Source organism: Pseudophryne corroboree, chromosome 4 (genome assembly GCF_028390025.1).
Source record: "Pseudophryne corroboree isolate aPseCor3 chromosome 4, aPseCor3.hap2, whole genome shotgun sequence".
Taxonomy (NCBI): Eukaryota; Metazoa; Chordata; class Amphibia; order Anura; family Myobatrachidae; genus Pseudophryne; species Pseudophryne corroboree.
In genome coordinates, this window is record NC_086447.1 from 720,660,439 (window position 1) to 720,686,103 (window position 25,665).

At 43.2% G+C, this 25,665-nt stretch overlaps 1 protein-coding gene across 2 annotated transcripts in view; it reads right to left on the minus strand.

Moving 5' to 3' along the window:
• Positions 1-25,665, minus strand: part of FEZ2 (fasciculation and elongation protein zeta 2) — a 198,642-nt gene that overhangs the window by 160,514 nt on the left and 12,463 nt on the right. For both annotated transcript variants that reach the window (XM_063918036.1, XM_063918037.1), the window contains exon 2: positions 1,959-2,067. In XM_063918036.1, coding sequence (XP_063774106.1) covers positions 1,959-2,067 — 109 coding nt within the window. The remainder of the gene's footprint in view (positions 1-1,958; positions 2,068-25,665) is intronic.

The window sequence follows — 25,665 nt, forward strand, 5'->3', positions numbered from 1 at the left end:
CCAACTGAGCTGTGAGGGAAAATGGCGCCAGTGTGCTGAGGAGATAAGGACGCAGAGAAAGGGGCGGAGCCTATCATCCGTTTTTCTGTATGTTTTGGCAGGGGTTAAATGCATCCATATAGCCCAGGAGTTATATGTGATGCATTTATTTTAGCCATAAAAGGTATTCTATCGATTTATTGCGTCTCAGGGCGCTGCCCCCCCAGCGCCCTGCACCCTCAGTGACCGGAGTGTGAAGTGTGCTGAGAGCAATGGCGCACAGCTGCGGTGCTGTGCGCCTACCTTTATCTGAAGACAGGAAAGTCTTCTGCCGCCGATTTTTCCGGACCTCTTCGCTCTTCTGGCTCTGTAAGGGGGCCGGCGGCGCGGCTCCGGTGACCCATCCAGGCTGAACCTGTGATCGTCCCTCTGGAGCTAATGTCCAGTAGCCTAAGAAGCCCAATCCACTCTGCACGCAGGTGAGTTCGCTTCTTCTCCCCTTAGTCCCTCGATGCAGTGAGCCTGTTGCCAGCAGGTCTCACTGAAAATAATAAACCTAAACTAAAACTTTCACAAAGAGCTCAGGAGAGCCCCTAGTGTGCACCCTTCTCGTCGGGCACAGAAAATCTAACTGAGGCTTGGAGGAGGGTCATAGGGGGAGGAGCCAGTGCACACCAGGTGATCCTAAAGCTCTCTTTAGATGTGCCCTGTCTCCTGCGGAGCCGCTATTCCCCATGGTCCTTACGGAGTTCCCAGCATCCACTAGGACGTCAGAGAAATATATATATATATATATATATATAAATAAATATAGATATAGAGAGAGAGAGAGAGAGAGAGCAGTGCGGTCCTAGACCAGAGGTATATATCAGTATAGTCTTACAATATATTCTGTATTTGGTACACTTTTTCTTAACTAACGCTGTCTGTATAGAGACATGTAGAATACTCAAGTGTCTGTAAAGTCACAGCGCTGTACACAGGCGGCTTTACATGGGACACCTTGCCCTGCAGTACCAGAGACCAGCCGCAGCTATACTCCTAACATGGCACCAAGCGTCTCCGTCAGAGAGTGCGGGAGAGTGAGGAAGCTCTAGGGCGGGAAAATCTGCAGTAGATGTCACCCTGGGCCAGAGAGAGGCTACAGATCAAGCGCCGACTCCCCTATGCTGGACCTTACCGTCAATACTACGGAGCCTTATCAATAGGGGCGTTAGTACATCAGACCTATACTGCTATGCCCTGGCAGATATAGTGGGGTCCCTGCTTGGTGACAGTGTCCACGCCAGCATCGCAATCAGTCTCTCTAGACTGCGATCAGGAACGCAATTTAGTGGCGGGTCCCGACTGGAGGACCCTCTTACCTCCTCCCCGTAGCAGCCACACGAACCAGTTAAGCGTCTGCAACCATGTGCCTAAAGCCGTAGCGTCACCGCCACGAGTACCCGGGAACTGAGCCGCGGAAGTATGCAACGCAGCTTGGGAGGTGATTGAGCTGCAGCGCTGAAGTGTCAAAATGACATACAGCGCCGACAGCTCAGTTTTGAAGAAATTTTCTGTCAGAAAAAACGTTTCCAGGGCTGTCCAGTGCAGCCCCCGTTAGGTGACCTGCAGCTACAGGCACCAATTAAAAACGGAGCTCACAGTGCCTGGAGTTGGTGTTAAAGAGGAGGCCCCAATGCATCCTAGGACAGCCTAAAGCTTTAGCCTGTTGGTGCCTCTGGATCAAGATCCACTCTACACCACCAATGTTTTCCTGTGGAACAGTGTACCACGCTGCAGAAAAATCCATTGATAAACCACAGGTAAGTAAACCTAGCCCCTATTTTTTCCCCATAAGGTCTCGTAACTTGCATATATTAGGCTTCAAATGAACAGTAATAGACCATCCATTAATCATTTGTGTGTTCGGTCCTTTCACGGTTTTGGGTGTAATGGCATGAGACAAGCAAAAATGCATTGTTCTTTAAAGTACTTACGGCTTTCTCCAAAAGGTTGAGTGTTGGTAAGTGCAAGGCTCTCGTATGAGATGATTTCCAATCCACAGGCATTACATTGCCATAGTTATCAGTCAAGGCATTCCAAATTCTATAGCATGGGAGAAAAAAACAAGACATTATCTGCATTAATATAACTTATTTATTTGTGCAATGATGTAAGGCTACAGTATGGTAAAACCATATATTATAGTATAATATAATACATATATATTATTAAATCAACATATGCCAGGTTTAGCAGACCAGTTTAGCATCACAGTAAATGTTGATAATGCTGATTTGATTACCTTATAACCTTCACAATAATGAGTAAGAGACACAGTACGCAATTGGCGTATGGGGTACCGTAAGGGTACGCACTTAGCGTAGCATACGCTCGGCCGTGATCGAGACGCACATGCGGCACGCTCGTTCACAGCTTAATGCGTGGTGTCGAGCACGCTATAGGCGAGCGACTACCGTAATGCTACGCTACCAGCGTAGCGGACGCTCGAGACCACGAGGAGATCACGAGCGGCGCAGACGCTCACAGGATGACAATCAGTAAACCTTGAATGTAACACACAGAAAGGATACTCTTATACTGTAAACCTTGTACTGAAACACTGTAGCGATATAACGCTGCTTAACCTGATTAACACTAAAGCTGTTTGAGCGATCGAGACGCTCCTATTACCCACTGTAATGTAATGAACACACGATACCGTGCTAAGGAACCAACACCTTTACTAACAAGCTTTTAAGTTATATCGCAAAAGGTAAACAGTTCACAAGTCATACACTACAGACTAACATATAATTCTAACAGATTATCTAGACAGAAATATACAATAACGTTACAATCTTACACTATAACAGAGAGAAAGGGAATGGCCAATACACAGAGAATAAGTTGGTTTGCAGAGAAGTACTTACACACACACTGGGAATGATCGCTGCGCAGCCTGGTACCAGCTCCGAGTTAGTCAATATGAAAACCGTTTGTGGAGTGAGAGTGAGCTGCCCAGGCTGGCTGATCTTATATACAGTGAGTACAGTATACTACAAAGGGACCTATAATCTCATTGTTCATTGGACACAGGAATGTCTCCTCGCATCATAACAAAAGGTCATAGGTTAGTTTGAACAGGTGGGCTGTGACTATATCAAACTGCTCAAGTGGGAGGGAATCTGAAGATTCCCGCCGCATGGGTAATGAATCGCAAATATATGAAATGTCCAGAATCTACTAATGGCCATAACTATACGCAGGAGCGATTAATCTTTACCTAACCAACACCGGATTGTTGCTATTAAAATGTTCTTTAGTTAGGTACCAGACACAGCTGTTCAAACCCTGTCTGACCCTTCGTACCATCCAAAGAGGAATTCCTCTGTCCAGCGACCATTTACATTAAACAAACTTACAGTCATTATTAAGGGGAACATTATCTATAACACATGCTATTTGGTTCTATTATTAAACGATTCAGTCGCCCGCTAGACGCACACAAACTCTACCGTAAATGCACATACCACGCGCTCGAGCGCATGGCCGAGGCGCCATCACGCGGCTGCGGATATCCGCACGCACGGGAGAGAATGTGCACGTGCAGCAGGCACGCGCATGAGGTGAATATATGGCAACGTGTAGCATGATATTTTTCTGACAATGTATTCTGTGTCCATATTAAAATCCAGAACTTTGCAGTACTACACACATGGAGCAAAGTAACAGATTCATTTTCTATCAATTATGATGTTCTAGGACAAAGTCTAAAACACAGCATTCATGCAACACGGTCCTTACAGAATAAGGTTTTATTTGATGCCACTGCCAGATGAGGATTATACACTAATATCAGCTACGAGGAAATTGCTCTATGATAGTTCTCTGGCTCAGCAGGTAGCCATCATTGTAAAAGTGGTGTGGGAAATAAACTAAATTACAGCAGAAGCTTGGCTGTACCAAGGCGGTGCTTTGGCGAGGTATCATCATTGCAAACAATCTGCTAAAGTCTGCACTGCAGGGAAATAATTACATCACAGGGAGCAAAAAGAGGACACTCAGCAATTTCAACAAATGCCTTCTCAGCTCAGATGCAGCAATCAGCATCCATACCAGGCAGAGTCAATGCACGTCCTAGGCTACAAAACAATGTTTCACCATTCACATTACTGGCACTCCCGTCTGAACTGCAAATACACAGGAGGGAATGTCCTTGGATAACTTCATTTGCAGATTTAACTTTGTAACAAGTAGGTTCTCTCAGCTCACATACATTTAAAGCTTTTAGAATTTTAATTAGGCCTCTTTCTCTGCTCATTTTTTCCATTCCAGTGCAGAGTGGTGCAGTCCTTTAAGTCCCTCTCTCCCAACAAGCACAAAGCAATTTATTTTACAACAAAATCAAAACAGACTGGCTAACAAAAAGTAACCTCACAGGAAGAATTAATCATTGATACCTTTATAATGAAGGAGATCAAAACAGGTACAGACTTTTTATAACATTACCGTTAATGAGGACCAAAAAGAAAAATTACTTCATGTTGGACAAAACCAGATCCCAACTCTTCCATTGTAGTCTGGTTGGTTTAGAAGATGGAAAACATTTCCTGCACTCGCTAACATATCTGCCCAATTATCTTTAATCTGTTCCCCATGGCTCAACATCTAATGGGGCTCCCCATCTCCAATGTATCTTACGGTCTATAATTTAGTGGGAGCATCTGGGCCTAGTCTACTCTACCGATAGCCTCCCTTTCTACGCTGTTCTGTACACCCTATGTTTTTCATTCACTGTTCCGCACACCAGCTTTGTTGGGAGAAAAAAAAAATTAAAGGCTAAAGTACAAAAGTTACCTTGTAAAAAGGGCTACAGATAACATTCAACTAATACATACTCCTTCAAGTGACCAGACATAACACAGATCATGAGATGTTTAAAGAGGTACTGCAAATCTAACCTTGTTACGATATCTCCCCAAAGTCTCAGATTTCCAGACACAGAAAGTCAGTCAAATTTCTACTATTATCGCTTTGCAGTAAAGAGCAAGTTCCAAGCAAAACAGCACATCCGGTATATATCTAATGTCTAGCCACATAAAAGCAAGAGTTAGGGGAGATGTTCTAGAGCAGGGCAGGCTGCTGGGGTAAGCGGTTGAGTTGTCCTAGAGCAGGGCAGGCTGCTGGGGTAAGTGGCTGAGTTGTCCTAGAGCAGGGCAGGCTGCTGGGGTAAGTGGCTGAGTTGTCCTAGAGCAGGGCAGGCTGCTGGGGTAAGTGGCTGAGTTGTCCTAGAGCAGGGCAGGCTGCTGGGGTAAGCGGCTGAGGTGTCAGAGCAGGGCAAGCTGCTGGGGTAAGGGACTGAGGTGTCCCAGGGCAGGCTGCTGGGGTAAGGGACTGAGGTGTCCTGGAGCAGGGCAGGCTGCTGGGGTAAGCGGTTGAGTTGTCCTAGAGCAGGGCAGGCTGCTGGGGTAAGTGGCTGAGTTGTCCTAGAGCAGGGCAGGCTGCTGGGGTAAGCGGCTGAGGTGTCATAGAGCAGGGCAAGCTGCTGGGGTAAGCGGCTGAGGTGTCAGAGCAGGGCAAGCTGCTGGGGTAAGGGACTGAGGTGTCCTGGAGCAGGGCAGGCTGCTGGGGTAAGGGACTGAGGTGTCCTGGAGCAGGGCAGGCTGCTGGGGTAAGGGACTGAGGTGTCCTGGTACAGGGCAGGTTACGGTGTTGAGGTGGTGGTGGAAGAATTTCCTGGAGCCAGGCAAGACGCTGCGGGGGAAGTACTGGAGGATCGATGCACGCATTTTGATTTGCAACCATCAATAGCTACCACTCATACACTGGATTCCAGCAGACTACCAGTCATTTGTACAGCTGTCAGACAAGCAATTCACCAACAAGGGTGCCCAAATTAGGTGCAGATATTGGGGGATTTTATTGTAGCCCTCAGAGACATGCAGTATTGCCTCATACTGCTAGAAGCCCGATTACCAACCTCTGAAGCCATATTCTCACTTACAACTCAGACACACCCAATCTCCCAATGGCACCATCATATCTTTCGAAAATAAATTTGTGCTTCGATAAAACAGACACTAACAAATATATTCAGAAATATAAAAAGCTGTTTTCTTGATTTTACATTCTGAACTTTTAAGCCAGGGGTGGGTAACCTTTGGCCCTCCAGCTGCTGCTGAACTACACATACCAGCATTCCCTGCTACAGTTTTGCTATTTGGCCATGCTGAAACTGTTGAAGGGCATGCTGGGATGTGTAGTTCAACAACAGCTGGAGGGCCGCAGGTTCCCCACCCCTGCTTTAAGCCCTCCAGTTACACCCAGATGACTGCTGCAGTAACATCAATATTACTTTTAAATGCCATGAAACACTGTAAAAGGGCCCCATACACTAGAACGATAATGGCCGATTTCAACCTTTCGGGACGATAAATCGGATGAAAAGTGGCAAATCAGATGTGTTTTACATCCGATCCAATGCACGGTCCCGTGAGCATCGGATCAGAGCTTAAAGGTCGTTAGTGCTGCACTCATGATAGGTCGGATCCCGCAGGCATGGCTGGTAACGCATACGATACATCGTATGCAAAAGGGCCGCTTACGACTGCCGCCCGAGTAGCTGCCGGGCGCTTCAAGGGAAATCGCATCCGACATGTCGCTGTAGTGTATGGGGCCTTTTACTGCAGCAAGACTAGGATATCTTGTTTTTGAAAATGTGTCTAACTCAAAAATATTACATAGAGAGAACATACAGACTCCACACATTTTGAGTCGCTATACGTGCAAATACGCGCAGCGAGCACAGCAATATATGGTAACATACGCATTTACACAGACATGTCACAGAGATAGATTCGACACATACTTCATACAGCACATAATTATAACATATCAAGCGCCAGACATCATAATGTTTTAAAACTATATAATGGAGTAACGTCATGTATGTGTATTATTGGAACGAAGCAAGATAGACATGTTGTGTTTGGTATTAAAGCAACCAGATTAATGTGTACATCAATTTGATGCCTGTTATTAAGTTGTAGCTCATTGCAACAAGTAGATATGATTAAATGTATGAAAGCTAAAGTCACTCTTATTAGAACAATGGATTTCCTGGAAGACAGCATGATTGTAGCCTGGAGCCAGTGGCTATCTCCTGTGACTACACCATCAAGACTGGACCTTTCTTGCATATGAAATGACCAGTGACTCATCATGAATGAGAAAATCCCTCCCCCCCCCCTAAACTAGTCTGTGTGTGCATTCCCCCAAACTACATAGTACAGAGCGGATTGCAGACACAAGAGAGCTCGCTGTTCTTTTTCCCCTGGGTCCTGAGCGACATGGAGTGTTGGTAATATTTTGCTTCTGTTAGCTGGAGTTGAGACACAGCTAAAGATGGAGGAGGGGGAGCGTAGAAATCATTGAGCAAAATATGGTAATTGTATCGCTGGCCATGTATGTATTTGCATTAGTTTGTATTAACTGCTTACTGTGTAAATTGTAACCATGCAACTATACATATATACTGTATAATTGTTATATATTGAATACATATCCTTTTAATAACAAATATATACATCATTGAGCTTTGGAACTCAGATAATGTGTGGGTGTATTGTTTTCTCTTATGGGATGAAGTGTTTTGCGATGTATAGCACACATTCATAGCACATGGTAATAAGATGCGCAGGTGTCCACAGTATATATTAGAGCGGGCATTTTAAATATTTGTTAGAAAGCAATTTGGTATTTACAGATGAGGGCTGCGTCTGCGATATCACGTTCTTAATGATGCACTGTACATTACAAATGAGACGCTGTGGTCGACCAGCTAACGGTGGATGCATCGTGACGCTGACAAATCACATCCGTGTGTTCTGTTGTGTTATTAGTAAGGCGCTGATATGAAATTCAAGGGACAATGTGTTTCTCATAATATTTAAGATGCTACAGCATATTTCTCTAACGTCCTAGTGGATGCTGGGGACTCCGTAAGGACCATGGGGAATAGACTGGCTCCGCAGGAGACATGGGCACTTTAAGAAAAAATTTAGATTCTGGTGTGCTCTGTCTCCTCCCTCTATGTCCCTCCTCCAGACCTCAGTTTGAATCTGTGCCCGGACGAGCTGGGTGCTTTTCAATGAGCTCTCATGAGCTTGCTGTGAGAAAGCTATGTCGATTTCTGCTTGACGTGTCCTGTGGAACATGCAATGGACAGGTGATGCCGACTTAAGAGGCATATGGAAGGTTTACCTTACAAGGCTGAGGATTGTGTGGAGAAGGGATCTCTGACCTGGTCTCCACAGCTATGGCTGGTAATTCTGATCTTTTGCCTTATATTCCAGCACAGCCTAGGAAAGCACAACATTATCAAATGCAGCCTTTCGATCACAAAGAAACAAGAAAGTCCGAGGTGCGTCCTTTCTTGCCAGAGGCAGGGGCAGAGGAAAGAAGCTGCACAACACAGCTAGTTCCCAGGAACAGAAGTCCTCCCCGGCCTCTACAAAATCCACGGTGTGATTGGTGTGGCTGGTATATATCTTGCCCTGGATTACCAAAATCCTTTCCTTGTACTGTCAGCTCTTCCGGGCAGTTTCTCTAACTGAGGTCTGGAGGAGGGACATAGAGGGAGGAGCCAGAGCACACCAGAATCTAAATTCTTTCTTAAAGTGCCCATGTCTCCTGCGGAGCCAGTCTATTCCCCATGGTCCTTACGGAGTCCCCAGCATCCACTACGGACTACGAGAAATAGATTTACCGGTAAGTAAAATCTTATTTTTTATTGTTGCAAAACAAAGTTCAAATAAGTCACATTGTGTTTGATTCAGATTGGATTGTTTATCTGTTAAGGAGATTTAAAATACATTTTAAAGCGGCTGCATAGCCATGATATAGCTGTGTTAGCATGCTGAGAAAATGTGTATATTTTTAAACTCAGGCCTTAAGTAACATTGGTGCCTGTATAGAGTGATTTCTTTGTGACAAAGGAGCCGCATGGTCTGTCCTCCATTTTGGAATAACCACATAGCCTGTCCACCATCTTATGTAAACCTCATGGATGTGGAAATGGGAGGAGCAGTGGCCATTTTAGGAAGGTCACTTTCTAAATAGCTGATTTTCAGTTTGCTCAGAACAATCAGTTTCCTTTGTCACAAATTTTCCATATATCTACAAATTCAGCACCATTTATGAGTTACCAATGAATTTATTTAACCCATGCCATAATCAATTACAAATAGTTTCAATTGGGCCTAGTGAGAGTAAATGGGGAGGAAAGTTTAGTTTTTTCTTCTTCTTTCTTTTCTTCCAAATCTTGTGGAGTATAGCCATTGAAATGCAAATTAACTTGTGGGACTACTTTTTTAGTATAGGCAAGGCAAATATCTTTGATATGCAAATTATAGGCCCTGAGAGAAACTAGTCATTCAGTGTGCCCACAAATACATATGAACGGGTTTCACAGAAGTGCAGTATAGTGTGTGTGTGTGTGTGTGTGTGTGTGTATATAATATATATATATATATATATATATATATATATAATATATATATATATATAGATAGATATAGATAGATATAGATAGATATAGATATAAATATACACATAATTATAATAATATTATATATCAGTGTATGTTCTGCAAGATAGCTATCCAATAGCTATCCAATCTGAATCATAGCATTTAAATCATAGGTTATTGCAGTCATAGATCTGTGTGAAATCGGATACATTTGTTTGCTATATAGATAAATTTGAAATAATTGTATTAAGGGAGTAATTATAAAGACATGAAACGCAGTTCTGGCCTAGTCGTTAAAGGTTTATACAGAAAAACTGGGTGTTGTGTTTATGAGCGATAGTAGCTTTTATTGCTCATATTTAGAGACTGTGTGGTTTGTTGAATTACGGACGGACGTTGTACACGTGGTACGGACAAAATACAGGAGCGCACATAGCGTAAAGGCACGCACGGTCGCGTGTTTACACAAGGTTGCGTAGGATTGCGGGCGCAAAGTACAAATCACACGATAGTTGTTCAATTAAAGGCGGGATAGTATACATTTAATACAATAGCACATAACTATACGATTTCAAAAGCAGATTAGTGTAAGACTTTGTTTAGACGGTACTGCCTTTGGGTTAAAACCATCAATCGGAGGGAGTGGAAATTTTCTGTACAGAAAAGAAAAACAAGGTGTATCTTAGTGAGTGAAAGCGGAGTGAGGAGCTGAACCCCGGAAATTCAGGTCCCGTGGAAACACTGGGTTAGTAGAGGCCCGGTGGCATAGGGTTCGCTACCTTGCGTGATCAGAACTAGGTGGTCTAGGTGTCCCAAATCTAGGTGGTCTACAGCAATCGTAGGGCATACAGATAACTAGTATCTATAGGCTGTGCGATTGAATCGCACGTCCGCGTGTTCTACACAGCACAACATGATACCATTGTGTCATAGGCGCTGTGGAAAAGCATACGCAGACGTGATTGTATAAGACAAAGGGGTTTTTCTTTGATAACGTCGGGAAATCTCCCTGGTGGGCTTCCACTGGAAAGGGTGAACAATAGTTATCTAATTTCTCAGTTTTTCACCCTACAAAAATTCCAGTGGAAAGATACCGAAAAGTAATTTTTCGCTGCTTCTCTCAGGAAAATATTCCAACAGAACCTCCACTGAAAAGAAATTGCGGTGCTGTAAGGTCTTATAGGAGCCCTAAGTTGGGTACATTGCGATACACTATCGACAGTGTATCGTTGTACTGGCCAGCGTGGGCGAGAGCGAGTAAAAGGCGCTCGAGTAACTTTCACAGTCTGCTTGCATTGAGTATTTTGGTGTTTGTGGAAACGGCCGAGAAGGCAAGACCCACAAATATGGAAGCCAGTTGCTCAAGTGACGTTTATGCAGGGTTCAGGCTGGAGAATTGAGGCCAAAAGGGTCAGCAAGGTTTATCATGTGTGAGAAATATGGTTCACACACGGAGGCTTTTTGCAATGAATGGGTACGTATGACTGCTGAAGATAGGGCATCATTCCCTGGGGTTGGCGAGTTTGATCCTAGGGTATTGCAGGTGGTATGTCTAACCAAAGTCATATAAGACAAGAACGGAAATATAAGAACTATTTGAACTTGTAGCAACAATAAACAAGTAGGAAGAAAAAGCGAAAGCAAGTACACCACCATATGTAGATGTGGAAGCAGTTACGGCCAGCATACAAACTATAGAAAATAATAAAAATATGAATGTAACCTATATATGTACTAAAGTTTTATCTAGGAGGAGAAGGCGACCTGACTGGTTTCAGCCATTTCTCATGCACTCAGAGGAGTATCCAACCGGTAAAAAAAGAGCAGCAGCCTGCGGGGGAAGTGGCTGAGACCAGTGGAACTGGTAAGTATGGTATCATTCGTGTGCATATATAGTAAAACCCAAAAATAAAATAAAAATCAAGAAAGTAATGTCAGAAATGGATAAAAACCTGTCCGCACATTAGTATTTGCCAGTAGGAAAGCGGACAGAGACAGGGTAAACCCGGGTATTTCTTTTAGTTACCATATAAGAAGTATTCATTCCTAGTAATGCCCCTAGTCAAGATGAACTTGGAAATGTTTGTTGGACCATGTACAGACCCTTAATAAGGGATGAGAAGGATTGAATGAATACTTTGCATGACCTAGAAGCTTGTTAAAAAAATTTTTTTTTTTGGTCTTTTGCAGTAATAGAAAACTCTCCATCTGGATAAGATCACTGGTAAACACTAATTCGGCAAATTGGAGGTGGCTGTCTCTGTGCTAATGGACGGGTCTCAATAAGGCATTGAGGGTCAGGGTGCAGACTTCTTTGCCAAATTGGAAATGGGTCACAGTAGCTAATCTTAAGAAAGTGCGCTATTGAACATCACAAGAATATTGCTAGGCACAGAGAACAACAGGAGGAGAGGTTGAGGACGGTAAGTATGCAGGCACATACAGGAAAAGACCCATCAGTCCAAACCCCCAGATCCCTAATGGTAAGTCAAGGTCAATAACATGTTACACTTGTAGGAAGGAAGGGCATTTTGCCAGAGATTGTAGGAGTAGTAGGACACACAGTCAATATAGACCCCCTAGACAGAAAACACAAGCCACATTATTAAACAGATAGACGGGACCAAGGGACATATAGTAAGGAATCACAAGCCATATAGAAAACACAGATTCGGCTAATGGGAAGAACAAAATCAATGCACAATCTCCCCATGCCTCTAAACTACTTTCTCTAACCTCCTCTCTTGGCCTCTCCCAATGGACTGACTCCCCTACTCATCAGGAGGGCCACTGCCTTGATCTTGTATTCACCAGACTATGCTCTGTTTCTGAACTCACTAACACTCCTTTCCCTCTCTCAGATCACAACCTTATCACATGCATGCTCTCCTCCATTACTTCAAACTCCATGTCCCTAAAGTCTACAAGGACACCTCTTACCCGCAGAAATATTAACGCTATTAATTTTCAACAACTATCTACCTCTCTGCAACCACTGCTTTCACCAATTTCTACATTCACCTCTCCAGAGACTGCTGTGTCACACCTTAACCAAACTCTAGTAACAGCACTTGATGAAGTGGCTCCAGCTACCCATCACACTCCACGTAGACTTAGATGTCAACCGTGGCACTCTAAATACACTAGACACTTACAAAAACTCTCAAGAAAAGTTGAACGCCAGTGGCGTAAATCTCGTAGTTCAAGTGACTTTCTCACATATAAGACCACCTACCACTCTTATCGTACTGCTCTGGACACTGCCAAACAAACATATTTTCAATCTCTCATCTCTGCTCAAGCCTCTAACCCCAAGCGACTTTTTAATACATTTAAATCACTTCTTGTCCCTCCCTCACCTAACCCACCAGCCACTGTCAGTGCACAAGATCTTGCTTCCTATTTCAAGGACAAGATTGACAAGATCCGAAATGAAATGGTATGCTCTTCCACAGCAAGTGACCTGCTCAATTTCCTGCCTGAACCCTCTAACACCTTCTCTTCCTTTGATCCTACAAATGAAGATGAAGTATCTGCACTCTTTTCATCTGCCTACTCTAATACCTCTCCCCTTGACTCTATACCCTCACAAATTAGTAAAGCTCTGTCTACTGTGCTCATCCCAACCTTAACGAAAATCTGTAATCTCTCCCTGTCTACTGGTATCTTTCCTTCTCTATACAAGCATGCAGTGATTACTCCCATTCTGAAAAAACAAAACTCTGACCCGAACTCTCTCTCTAACTACCGTCCCATCTCTCAGCTCCCATGCCCCTCCAAGCTACTGGAGAGACTTGCCTACACTCGCCTCACACACTTTCTTAACTCACACAGCCTACTGGACCCACTTCAGTCAGGATTTCGTGCCCAACACTCCACAGAGACAGCACTGACTAAGGTAGTGAATGATTTGGTCACTGCTAAATCTAAAGGACATTTCTCTCTCCTTATTCTCCTTGATCTCTCTGCTGCTTTTGACACTGTTGACCACTCTCTTCTCATACAAACACTACAATCCCTAGGTATTCAGGACACAGCCCTTTCTTGGTTCTCATCCTACCTATCTAATCGCTCCTTCAGTGTTCGTTTCTCTGATTCCACCTCTACTTCGCTACCTCTCTCAGTTGGAGTACCGCAAGGCTCAGTCCTAGGTCCTCTGCTTTTCTCTATACCACATCTCTTGGCAAACTAATCAACTCTTTCGGATTTCAGTACCATCTGTATGCGGATGATACTCAAATCTACCTATCCTCCCCTGATTTGTCACCATCTGTATTGGGCCGTGTCACTGAATGCCTTTCTGCCATTTCATCTTGGATGACATCTCGCCACCTCAAACTTAATATTTCCAAAACAGAATTAATTATATTTCCACCGGCCAATAGTAGTTTCCAACCTGATATCTCTATCACTGTTGAGAACTCTGCAATCACCCCTACCCCACAAGCTCGCTGCCTAGGTGTCATTCTTGACTCTGAACTGTCCTTTGTTACCCACATTCAATCTGTCTCAAGATCATGTTACATACATCTAAGAAACATATCCAAAATACGCCCTTATCTTACACAAGACACAGCAAAAACTCTAATCCATGCTCTCATTATCTCCCGCATTGATTATTGTAATAGTCTCCTGACCGGTCTTCCCAAACATAGGCTCTCACCACTACAATCCATTTTGAATGCAGCTGCGAGGCTAATCTTCCTTGCCAGACGTTCATCGTCTGCAGAGCCGCTCGGTCAGTCCCTCCATTGGTTACCGGTATTCTACCGTATTAAATATAAAATACTTTTACTCACATACAAGGCTATTAACCAAACTGCACCAACATACATCTCTTCACTCATCTCAAAATATCTCCCTACCCGACCTCTCCGCTCTGCACAAGATCTACGTCTCTCATCCACACGCATTACTTGTTCACACTCAAAATTACAGGACTTTATCCGGGCTTCACCCACTCTGTGGAATGCCCTCCCACGCACAGTAAGACTCGCCTCTAGTCTCCAAACCTTTAAATGTTCCCTGAAAACTCACCTCTTCAGACAAGCCTATCAAATTCCAGACCCACCCACATAACCTTCAGTGCTTCCCTATCTAATTACATCCTCTGTAGAGTATTCATAACATCACATATCTTGTCTTTCTTTAGTCTCACACCCTCCTGACACTTGGATAACTTTGTGGGGTATCATCATACAACCCATTAAGAACCTAGCAATCTGGTGGACCATTATGCAATAGGTAGCATCTATCCTTGTGTATCTATGCCTATTTCCCTATAGATTGTAAGCTTGCGAGCAGGGCCTTCCTACCTCTATGTCTGTCTGTTTTTACCCAGTTTTGTTCAATTACTGTTGTCCTAATTGTAAAGCGCAACGGAATATGCTGCGCTATATAAGAAACTGTTAATAAATAAATAAATAAATAAATAAATAATGCAACATTACCCTTTGACAAAACTTGCTGGGGTTAAGATGGGGCCTCTAAACTTTTGCTTCTTTTTCCTAGCAGAAATGGCCCCTGATTAACTTAACATGAGCTTTGTTAGATATGATATACATACTTTGTACTTCCTGAGCGGGAGCACATTATATGTTATTCACCCACGAAGACTAATGTTACATTTCACTGTTCTAGATTCATGTCCATCACAGGTAGAGGAAATTATCTCACAGATACCGGGTTCCCTATAAACTTAGGATGGACAGGACACTGGATTGATGGCTTGGATAGCCCCAATAGCGATACAACAAACACAGAATTTTTTTTTTAAGGGGAGTAGATAGTTGAGAGTCAATTCCCCGTCGTGCCCAATCCAGTTGTCATTTTAATAAAATTTTCTCCACCTCTACAAACTTATCTGTCACCAACCTCTATTCTGTTTCTCCACAGTTTCCTCTTAATCTTTTGCGTTCACACAGGGTGGTACAATACATGGACCCGATTACAGTTCAAACACTACATGCCTAATTGGTCTTTCAGAGTTCTGCCCGAACCCAGTATATCTCACCAGCACGATAACACCAGTATTACTGCAGTGTGCCTTGTCATGCACAAAGGGTGGAGGAAGGATGAGAATACTGGTGAAGGGAAATTTTGTATAGACACTGATATACCAGTTGGTTGAACGCAGACCTGATATTTTCTTCTTATTTCTCTCCTCTAGAGATGTTTTTTTTTTTTTCCAAGTTATGCTCATGGTACTCTACATTGCAAACACACAACAGTTAAATTAAGATATAAATTTGTGTTCCCTACAGGAAAAGGAGGTCTGGAAGTCGAAGGGATATGGTCAGGAGTCCTCAGGACTTTAGCTGAGGCGGCATATGGTCTGACTCACCTACGGTAAGGAAGGTATGTGCAAGCTGGTAGGAGCCTACTGGAGTGCACTAGGGTACTCTTCTCATGCAGGTAAGAAAGCAATGACATGTCTTACTTGCTTGAGGAAGAATATTGGTAAGGCAATACCAACAGAGCCATCCCATATCCCTCCTGCAGACGGACCTTTTCAGGTAATACAAATCGACTTCGTACAGTTAACACCCTTAAGGAATTGTTATGTATTGGTGTGCAATGATGTTTTCTCAAACTGGGTAGAGGCATTTCCTGCCGCCACGGATGCTGCTGTGTTTACCGCAAAGAAAAATTGTGCAGAAATTTGTGTGTAGATAATGGTACCCCCTAGAAGTAGGAGCAAAGTGAAATTGGACTAAGGTGGTCATAGACACTGCCACTAGTATTATGTAGCATCGGAACCACTCCCAGATCTTCACTTAACTAATCACCCTCTTCGAAATATTTGTTTTTGTTTTTTGGGGGTTTTGGGAGGACAACCTCATGTCATGATTGATCCGCACAATGATCACAAATACACCAATGAGGTGACAGTACAGTACCTTATTGAGATGAGCCAGCATTTGAGAACTTGACAAAAGAACTTTAAACTGTTGATTCCTGGTATGCCAAATACTAACTGTCTTGATTGTGAACCAAGAGACTGTGTGATTGTTCTTACGCTCAGGTTGCCTAATAGACAGGTGGGAAGGACCGTACCAAGTTTTGTTGACCGCACAATCCCAGTGAAAGTAGCCGAGAGCGACTTGGGTACACGATTCCCATTGCAGGAAAGTCGGTAGTCCGGACGGAACTCGTAAATGGAGTGAGATCGCAAAAGAATCACCAGAGAGTCTGTTCCGTGAAGACTGAGAGGCGGCACTGTTAAACACTACCTGAGCGTACTAAAGGATCACAGAAAGACCAGTCGTTGTAATTGATTTGCTATGGACAAGAGTTGTTTTGTTTTATTTCTCTTTTCTCTTTCCCGCTGGCAAACATTTTTTTTTCAGGACATTCTATTTTTGCGAGGTTTTTCATGAGGGTTCGAGTGTGGGTCTGGAACTGGTTCTGGAGGAAGGAGTGATTTCCTTATAGGATCCCAGGATTAGCCGATCAGTTTGTTAAAGCCAGAGAAAAAAAATCAAAGGTCTAGTAGTTACGGAGGTAACGTGATAGGCTATTGTCTGAGGAATACTGTATTTTGTAGCTATTGTGACCCCATGTTTGAAGATGAGAGCATCCGGAGATGTCAGTCTAGCAATAAGGTGACAGACATCCCTTGAGTGATTACCACTCGCTAGTGGGTAAGGTCTTAAACCAAACGGAATGTTGGATGTGCTCACAAGTACCTCTAAGACGAAAAGATGCAGGATTAGTGCCATATTTTTTTTTAGAGTTAGCTGAGGTGCATGAATTACACGGAAGGGGGAGGGGACCGGTTGACAAAGAATATAATATAACTAGACCCCCTAGCCTTAAGATCCACCAGTACCATAGATAAATCCTTGGTATGTTTAAATCTCACCAATTTCAGGAAATTGGGAGGTAATTAGGAACAATCAGACAATGGCTATTCACACATAGTAGATAAAGAGCTCATTAATATGTGTGGAAGAAAGGTTTATGAGTGGCTCTCCCCGAACTCCGAAGGTTTATGTTATCTAGGAAGGACACTACTTATAACCCTTGTTCAATGATTAAACAGACCTAGCATACGTTCCAGAAATGGAAACAATGTTCAGAAAATAATAGGAATATGTAAATCATGAAAACTTTACGTCACTTTCACGATTTGTTTGTTTGTGTCTTCTCCCTCTACCCAGCAGAAACTCAATCGAATCTGAACATCAGTGTACAAAGACGTAGGTACATGTATGTGTGAAATGTTCGTCCAAATCAGACATAGGCCAAAGCACTGTCCCAGCATACTCTATAGGTTGAATGTTGTCCCACACCCAACCAGTGGTCCCGTGACCACCGAGTGCATATAGAGGATGTCTCATCCTCCTCCCTGTCTTCCACACATACGTGTGTCTAGGTCACCGATTATGGTCAGAAATATTTTTTCTTAGGTTAATAATTGATGGCAGTTATTGGTAATGCCAAAGGGTGGACTGTCGAAGTCAAAAGTGTTACATAGAGAGAACATACAGACTCCACACATTATGAGTCGCTATACTTGCAAATACGCGCAGCGAGCACAGCAATATATGGTAACATACGCATTTACACAGGCATGCCACAGAGATAGATTTGACACATTTCATACAGCACATAATTATAACATATCAAGCACCAGACATCATAATGTTTTAAAACTATATAATGGAGTAACGTCATGTATGTGTATTATTGGAACGAAGCAAGATAGACATGTCGTGTTTGGTATTAAAGCAACCAGATTAATGTGTATATCAATTTGATGCCTGTTATTAAGTTGTAGCTCATTGCAACAAGTAGATATGATTAAATGTATGAAAGCTAAAGTCACTCTTATTAGAACAATGGATTTCCTGGAAGACAGCATGATTGTAGCCTGGAGCCAGTGGCTATCTCCTGTGATTACACCATCAAGGCTGGACCTTGCTTGCATATGAACTGACCAGTGACTCATCATGAATGAGAAAATTCCCTCCCCTAGACTAGTCTGTGCATTCCCCCAAACTACATAGTACAGAGCTGATTGCAGACACGAGACAGCTCACTGTTCTTTTTCCGTTGGGTCCTGAGCGAGATGGAGTGTTGGTAATATTTTGCTTGTGTTAGCTGGAGTTGAGACACAGCTAAAGATGGAGGAGGGGGAGCGTAGAAATCATTGAGCAAAATATGGTAATTGTATCGCTGGCCATGTATGTATTTGAATTAGTTTGTATTAACTGCTTACTGTGTAAATTGTAACCATACATATATACTGTACATTGTGATATATTGAATACATATCCTTTTAATTACAAATATATACATCAATGAGCTTTGGAACTCAGATAATGTGTGGGTGTATTGTTTTCTCTTATGGGATGCAGTGTTTTGCGATGTATAGCACATGGTAATAAGATGCGCAGGTGTCCACAGTATATTATTAGAGCGGGCATTTTAAATATTTGTTAGAAAGCAATTTGGCAGTTACAAATGCCAAAGTCCTGCTTTCTAGATGCACTGCTTGGGGGGGGGGGGGGGGGGGGGGAGGGATAATAAATATATTATATATATATATATATATATATATATATATATATATATATATATATATACACATATATATATATATATATATATATACACATATATATACATATACACATACACACACACACACACACACACTAACACCTGCACTGATAGTGTGCCTTGAGGACAGAGTCTGAGAATGCCTGCCTTACACATGTGGACAATCTTTAGGATCCCTCTTTGACAAAGTCTTCTATTTACGGAGCTAAACGTGTAAATGGTATTACATACGCCTGCATACATTATCGGAATAGTCAGCTGGATTGTTATTAGGTCCTTCCCTGTTTAGGTCTGGGGCCTGGCAGTGGTGCCACTTTCACTACTCATCCATTTGGGAGAAAAAGACACCACAGTGCTAAGCAGCAAAGGACATTCATTGACCATGTGTCCATCTGTGCATTTGCTGTACCTGGGACTTTTTTTTTTTTTTTTTTTATTACAGCAGCCTGCCTACACTTGTTGGTCTGACACTACACTGCAGGACTTTTATTTCCACATCTAAAAGGGCCCTACACACTGGCCGATTACACTGAGCGATATGAACGATCTCGTTCATTAATGAACGGGATATCGGTCATATCGCTCATTGTGTAGGCACCAACACTGAACGATGTGCAGCCCTGCGCTCGTTCATCATTGGTGCCGGCTCGTTTATACATGAAGGCCAATATGGACAATAACTCTCTTCCATACAGGTCTATTATATACTGCCTATTTGTGCTTTCTAGTTGAAAAATCTAAGTGGCCATCCAGTAATTTACTTAAATTAGCGCTTTATAAAGGCTAAACATTATATGGAATTTTTTTTATGGAGATATTATACATTGAAACTGACATTTTATTATTATATCCTTGTTATTAATACTACAAACATCTTAACATTTACAGCCCTACCAGTTTTATAGAATATCTGCTTAACCCCTAGGGCCTGCAAGATTAGTGAATGAGCACCTGCTTAAAAAATTTAAATTGAAGGTCTGTAAAGATCTAATAGGCCCTACACATTTAGCGATGTTGATGGGCAATATGAACGATATCGTTCAGAAATGAACTATATATCGTTCATATCGTTAAGTGTGGAGGACTAACGAACGACGTGCTTCCCCTGTGGTCGTTCATCGTTGGTTTTCCAATGTAAGCCAATTTGGACAATAAACGATCATCATTCAGATCGCTCATCATCCAAATCACTAACATAGACAAGTGTGTAAGTCCCATTACTCTGGCTATTCAATTGGCAGCCATGTGAGGACCTCCAATCTACAGCAGGTTGTGTATTTCTGTTGCATGCCTACCAGGCATATCATACATTAATCATTTTTCTTTACCAGAAAAACTTGGTTAACTGTAAATAACAGAATAATAAAGAATAGCAATTAGCGGCTGAATGTCCGTAAAATGTCTCATCTAGAAGTTGGTCCGTATGTGGTCAGACCACATGTACAAAAGAGTTGTACAGGAGGGAGTGAATCAATAAACAAAAACAGATATTCTAAATCTTCAGTCGGACGCATCTCAAGATACATCCATTTCAAAATAGTACCAAGTGTGTCAGATGTACAGTAGGTGAAGCAAAGATCTATATTTACACTTGTATCCCCATTTAAAATAAATGTGTCAACATACACGTGTAGCAAGTGAGGGCAGAGCGGGTGAAGCGCAAGCTGGGTGCTTACTGTCCCTCGCCGATAGTTCCTTCTATAGATTGCTGCCTGTGCCACTGCAGTGATCAGCATGGCGCAGTCGTGTACAGGAGCTACCAGTTCAATATGTTTTTTTGGCGCAGCATATGATGTCATGATGCGCTGGAAGGCAGCATAGCCACAGTGTGAAGAGGAGCTGCAGCAAGAGATGCCATATAAGAAGGTAAATTGGGGCCGGAGAGACACAAAGGGACTGGAGTTGCAGAAACACGGAGGGATGAGGCTGGAGAGACTTGGTGGTGGTAGTGGTGGTGGTGGTGTGCTGGAGCGGCAGAAACATGAGGAAACAAAAACTGGAGAAACAAAAGGGTGGAGGATGAGGCTGAAAGGAACTGGGGTAAGTGGCTGGATATAATCCACAACAGGCAGGATTAGAACGAAAAGGGTAGGAAACCTTAATCTGCATTGCCGCACCATTTCTAAAGAAACGTTACTGAATTAGCAAATACCATTCAAAAGATATAAAATGGTTTGTTCAGGAAGTTTGCATTTTACCATGCACCATGTATTATCTGGTAGAACCTCTGCCGGGTTGGGTATCACATAACCGCATCCCCCTCTGCTATTTCATTCTGACATAATGCAAGCAGGCATCTTCCAGGACCATCTCCTACGGGAATATTGAATTCCGACTGAAGCTGCCATCTGCCCAGGTAGTAACCAATTATTCATAGGTTCCCTATTACAAAGCAACTGACCTATACCTTCTAGGAACCTGTGGATGGGGGGGCCCCAAAGAACATGGGTTTCCCGGACCTCATGATTTCTGTTGCTGGCCGTGCCTGTATCAGAGTAGCTGCTGATACTTTATGTAGCAGCACCAGCTGTGAGATGGTTGGAGGGGTCATATTGGGTAGGGGGGATGACGACGACTGTGTGGCTTGGATAGGGTCACCCAACAAAGGCTTTTATTGGTGATTGGCAGCTCTCTAATCAGGAGATGTACCACTACCACAGCTTTTTTTTCTTCACTTCAGTTTACCACAGCATGGTATGTGTGTGGATAGGGAGGAGTGCCGTAACATGAGCCTGCTCTGGGTGCTATGGCCCCACACTACACCTCTGCACACACATCCTCAAATCTCAAGCCACCACGATTAGCATGCCACAGACTTTGGGACTTAAGCTGGGTATCCCATGGATTGGAGTGACCTATCACGTACATCATCTAGTGTGTCCTTGTGGCATGTGCACTCCTGTGGGTCGCTAGTGACTTCGCCAGTTGGCCCAACGTCGGAAGGTGCTAGAGTTTACATGCTGTAGAATGCAGCATATCATGTGGTTGCACCCCCCTCCCTCCCCAGCAAGTGTGTATTCACTTACCACATGCAGGGTTCCCTCGGGGGAGGCGATGTCGGGCTGGGTACACATCGTTAAGTGTGTACCCAGCTTTAATCATTTATACTCTCTTTGTACCCAGCTTTAGATGAGCAAACCACTAATCTGAAGATCCTGGTACAGTACATTAGAAACAATCAAATGCAAACTAGAGGGAAAAAAAAGGCAGCACAAAAAAAAAAAAAAATGTTGATCGGTCCGATATGAATGGCCAGTGTCATGCATCATTGTTCTTAAACTACTAACTACTATTTTATACCAATTCCTTTGCAAAAAACAACAACAACACTACTACTACTAAGTAACTAGTATACTAGGACCTTACTCATGGTTTGTTCAAAAGAACAAACCATGTTGCACTGCAGTTGGGGCAGACAGGTTTACATGTGGTAGGGAAATGTCCAAACTCATATCTAACCTGCAGTGTTAGAAATAGCACTTTCCAGCATGTGGGCTACATGCAAAAGCAGACAGTATTTACTCTAAGACAAAAAAAAAAATATAGGACAAAGTATATTTGCACCCTAGACATTGCAACAACATTTGTCCAGGCGCACAGTTACTGCTTTAATGTTTACTCCCACCTCAGAATGAGGCCCTAACAAGCAAAAGTGAGGAAAAAGCATGCAGCACAGGGGGGCAGATGTATTAAGCCCGAAGAAGTGATAAGGCAATGATCAAGCAGTGATAAGTGCAAGGTGATCATTTACATAGTGGAGCTAATTGGCTTGTGCGTTATTACCTTGCACTTATCACTGCTTGATCATTGCTCTATCACTTCTCCAGGCTTAATACATCTGCCCCAGGATTCGCTACCCATGGGTCTGAAGCCATATGGATAAATAAACAAATAAATAAATAAACAAAACAAAACCAACAATAGGTGTAGGAGAACACATTTATGTTATAGGCCCTACACACATGCCGATTTGTTTGAAAGATATGAACGATCTCGTTCATAAATGAACGAGAACTCGTTCATATCTTTCAGTGTGGAGGCTCCAGCGATAAACGATGCGCGGCCCCGCGCTCGTTCATCGCTGGTCCCCCATCGGCTGTGCATGCAGGCCAATATGGACGATCTCGTCAATATTTGCCTGCACTTCAATGGAGCCGCGTGACGGGGGGAGTGAAGAAACTTCACTCCCCCCGTCACTGCCCCCCGCCGCCGGGTCGCCCGTCGGCCACCTCGGTGGCGGATCGGCATGTCTGTAGGGCCCATTAGTTTTGCAAGCTGGGATTAAATGGCATAAAGTTATGTCTGGATGCTAATGTGACCTTTTCAACAAAGAGTACAGGGACCCATTTAATATTGCTTTTCAGCCAGATTGCAGGATAACTAGATCTGCAAATGCTGATTTACATTCAGTTAGATATACAACCCAAGCAGAAACATTACTGAAAACAACTGCACTGTGAATAGCTGGAGTAGAATCACAATAAACATTCCCCTTTATCAGTAGTATTTAAGAACTAAATAACCATTCTATCAGTGCATTCAAAGTAATCTTCACACTGTATGAGACATAGATGTGACATGCTTCATTTACCAATTAGGTCATCACTTTACCTGGATGACAATTGTTCTACAAATACGAGAAGACACTGGAAAAACCATAAATAAGACCACATTAAAGTGAGAAGGCAGAAGGAGGACGGTATTTAAATAGAAGTTGTTGTGTAGCTAGCACACAGAAACAATATTAATAGAAAAGGGCATTCGATGCAAAGATCATGCACATCCCAGAGGCTAAATCAATGAGAACTGCAATGCATTTTAATAGAGATACATAACGAGCTCAGGAACACACAGTAATCAATGACAGCAGCAAACAATTCTTTCATCAGCAGCTGGGTGCATCAAAGCACTGACAGACAGCAGCACTGCAGCAACCAGGAAACACACTAAAAGGGAAATAATCCTGATCAGTAGGAAGAGGAGCACTGATCTCGAAAATGCACATTCTTTAGAAAAACAATTAAGCTAATTAACACATCTCCCATATTACCAATGCTTCAAAAAAGCATTGTTCTTCAATGACTGTACTTACAAGTGCTAATATTCCCTGAACTGGCACTCTATTTGAGGAGAATTCTCCAGTTTTCAGATATGCAAGGACAACACTCCACCATGGTACGAAGGTCAAAAGGGCCCCACACACATGGCGATGTGCCGCCGAGGTGCCCGACGGCCAATAGGTGACCCAGCGGCGGGGAAGGGGGGGGGGGGGGGGAGGTTGTGACAGGAGGAGTGACGTTTCTTCACTCCCCCAGTCACCCGGCTCCATAGCAATGCAAGCCAATATGGACGAGATTGTCCATATTTGCTTACATCTTTAAACGAGCCGGCACCAACGATGAACTAGTGCGGGGCCGCGCATCATTCATCATTGGTATCTACACACAAAGATATGAACGATATCGCGTTCATTAATGAACGAGATCGTTCATATCTATCAGTAGTATCGGCCAATGTGTAGGGCCTATTACTGTTAAGCCATTTGGTGAACTCCATCATACAAGGAGAGGCAAAAAAAAAAAAATCCCAAATTTTAAAGGTCAACAAAAAGGCATGGTAAGTGCTATTCAAAATTGTAGTACATAACCTAAAAGTGCATGGAACACATTTTATTTTTGATTGGTTTTGAATAAGATATCATCTAGATGGTAGCCTTCATTTGTGATACACATGTAGTGTATCACTGAAGTGTTGCATTGCTCGGCAGGTCATTTCCGGCGTTATCACGGCAATTTCTTGCTTAAGCTCACTTTCAGTTGTCTGGCTACAATAACAAGCAGAATTTTTGTTACTGGGTGGAAAACAATCCTCATGAGCTTCATGATAGGCCTCTACACAGCCAATGGGGCCATCTGAAGCTGGGGTCCTCAAACATCGACCAAGAACCATTAATGAACTGAAGGCTGCTATACGCCAAGAAATGACAATATCAAATTCAAAGTCAATTACAAATTAACTGTATTCCATACACTTTTATAAATTATTTACTAAAAATTTAATAGCATTTACCATGCCTCACCCTGTATATGGAGTGGGAAGTCTGCACTGTTTGAAGACTCCACAAAGACACAAATAGGTGGGATCTAATGAAACATTTAAATCTGGTATACAAATTAAAATTTCCATGCAATTGTTCTATAAGGAGAACAAGCCAGGCTCCCAACTGCACTTTCTACACCCTTTTCCCACCTGGGAGGCAATCACGAGACTGCCTGATGGGATTCCGACGGTCACAATGCCTAAGCCAGAATCCCGACAGGCGGTCACAATGCTGCAGCTGGAATACCGGCGCCACAGGCATTTCTCCCTCTATGGGTGTCCATGACACCCATATAGGGAGAATAGATCCTGTGGCGAGCCACCGTGTCCACGCTCGCCCCGCTGCCGGCATACTGGTGTCCAGGATCCCGGCCACCAGTAAAAGGTATGTATTCCTCCCGGGTGGTCTTCACTTTGCCGGCAGTCAGGTTCCCGGCAACCAGCATACCTGCGCCGGAATCCCGACCGCCGGCATACCGACAGTTCTTCTCCCTCTTGGGGGTCCA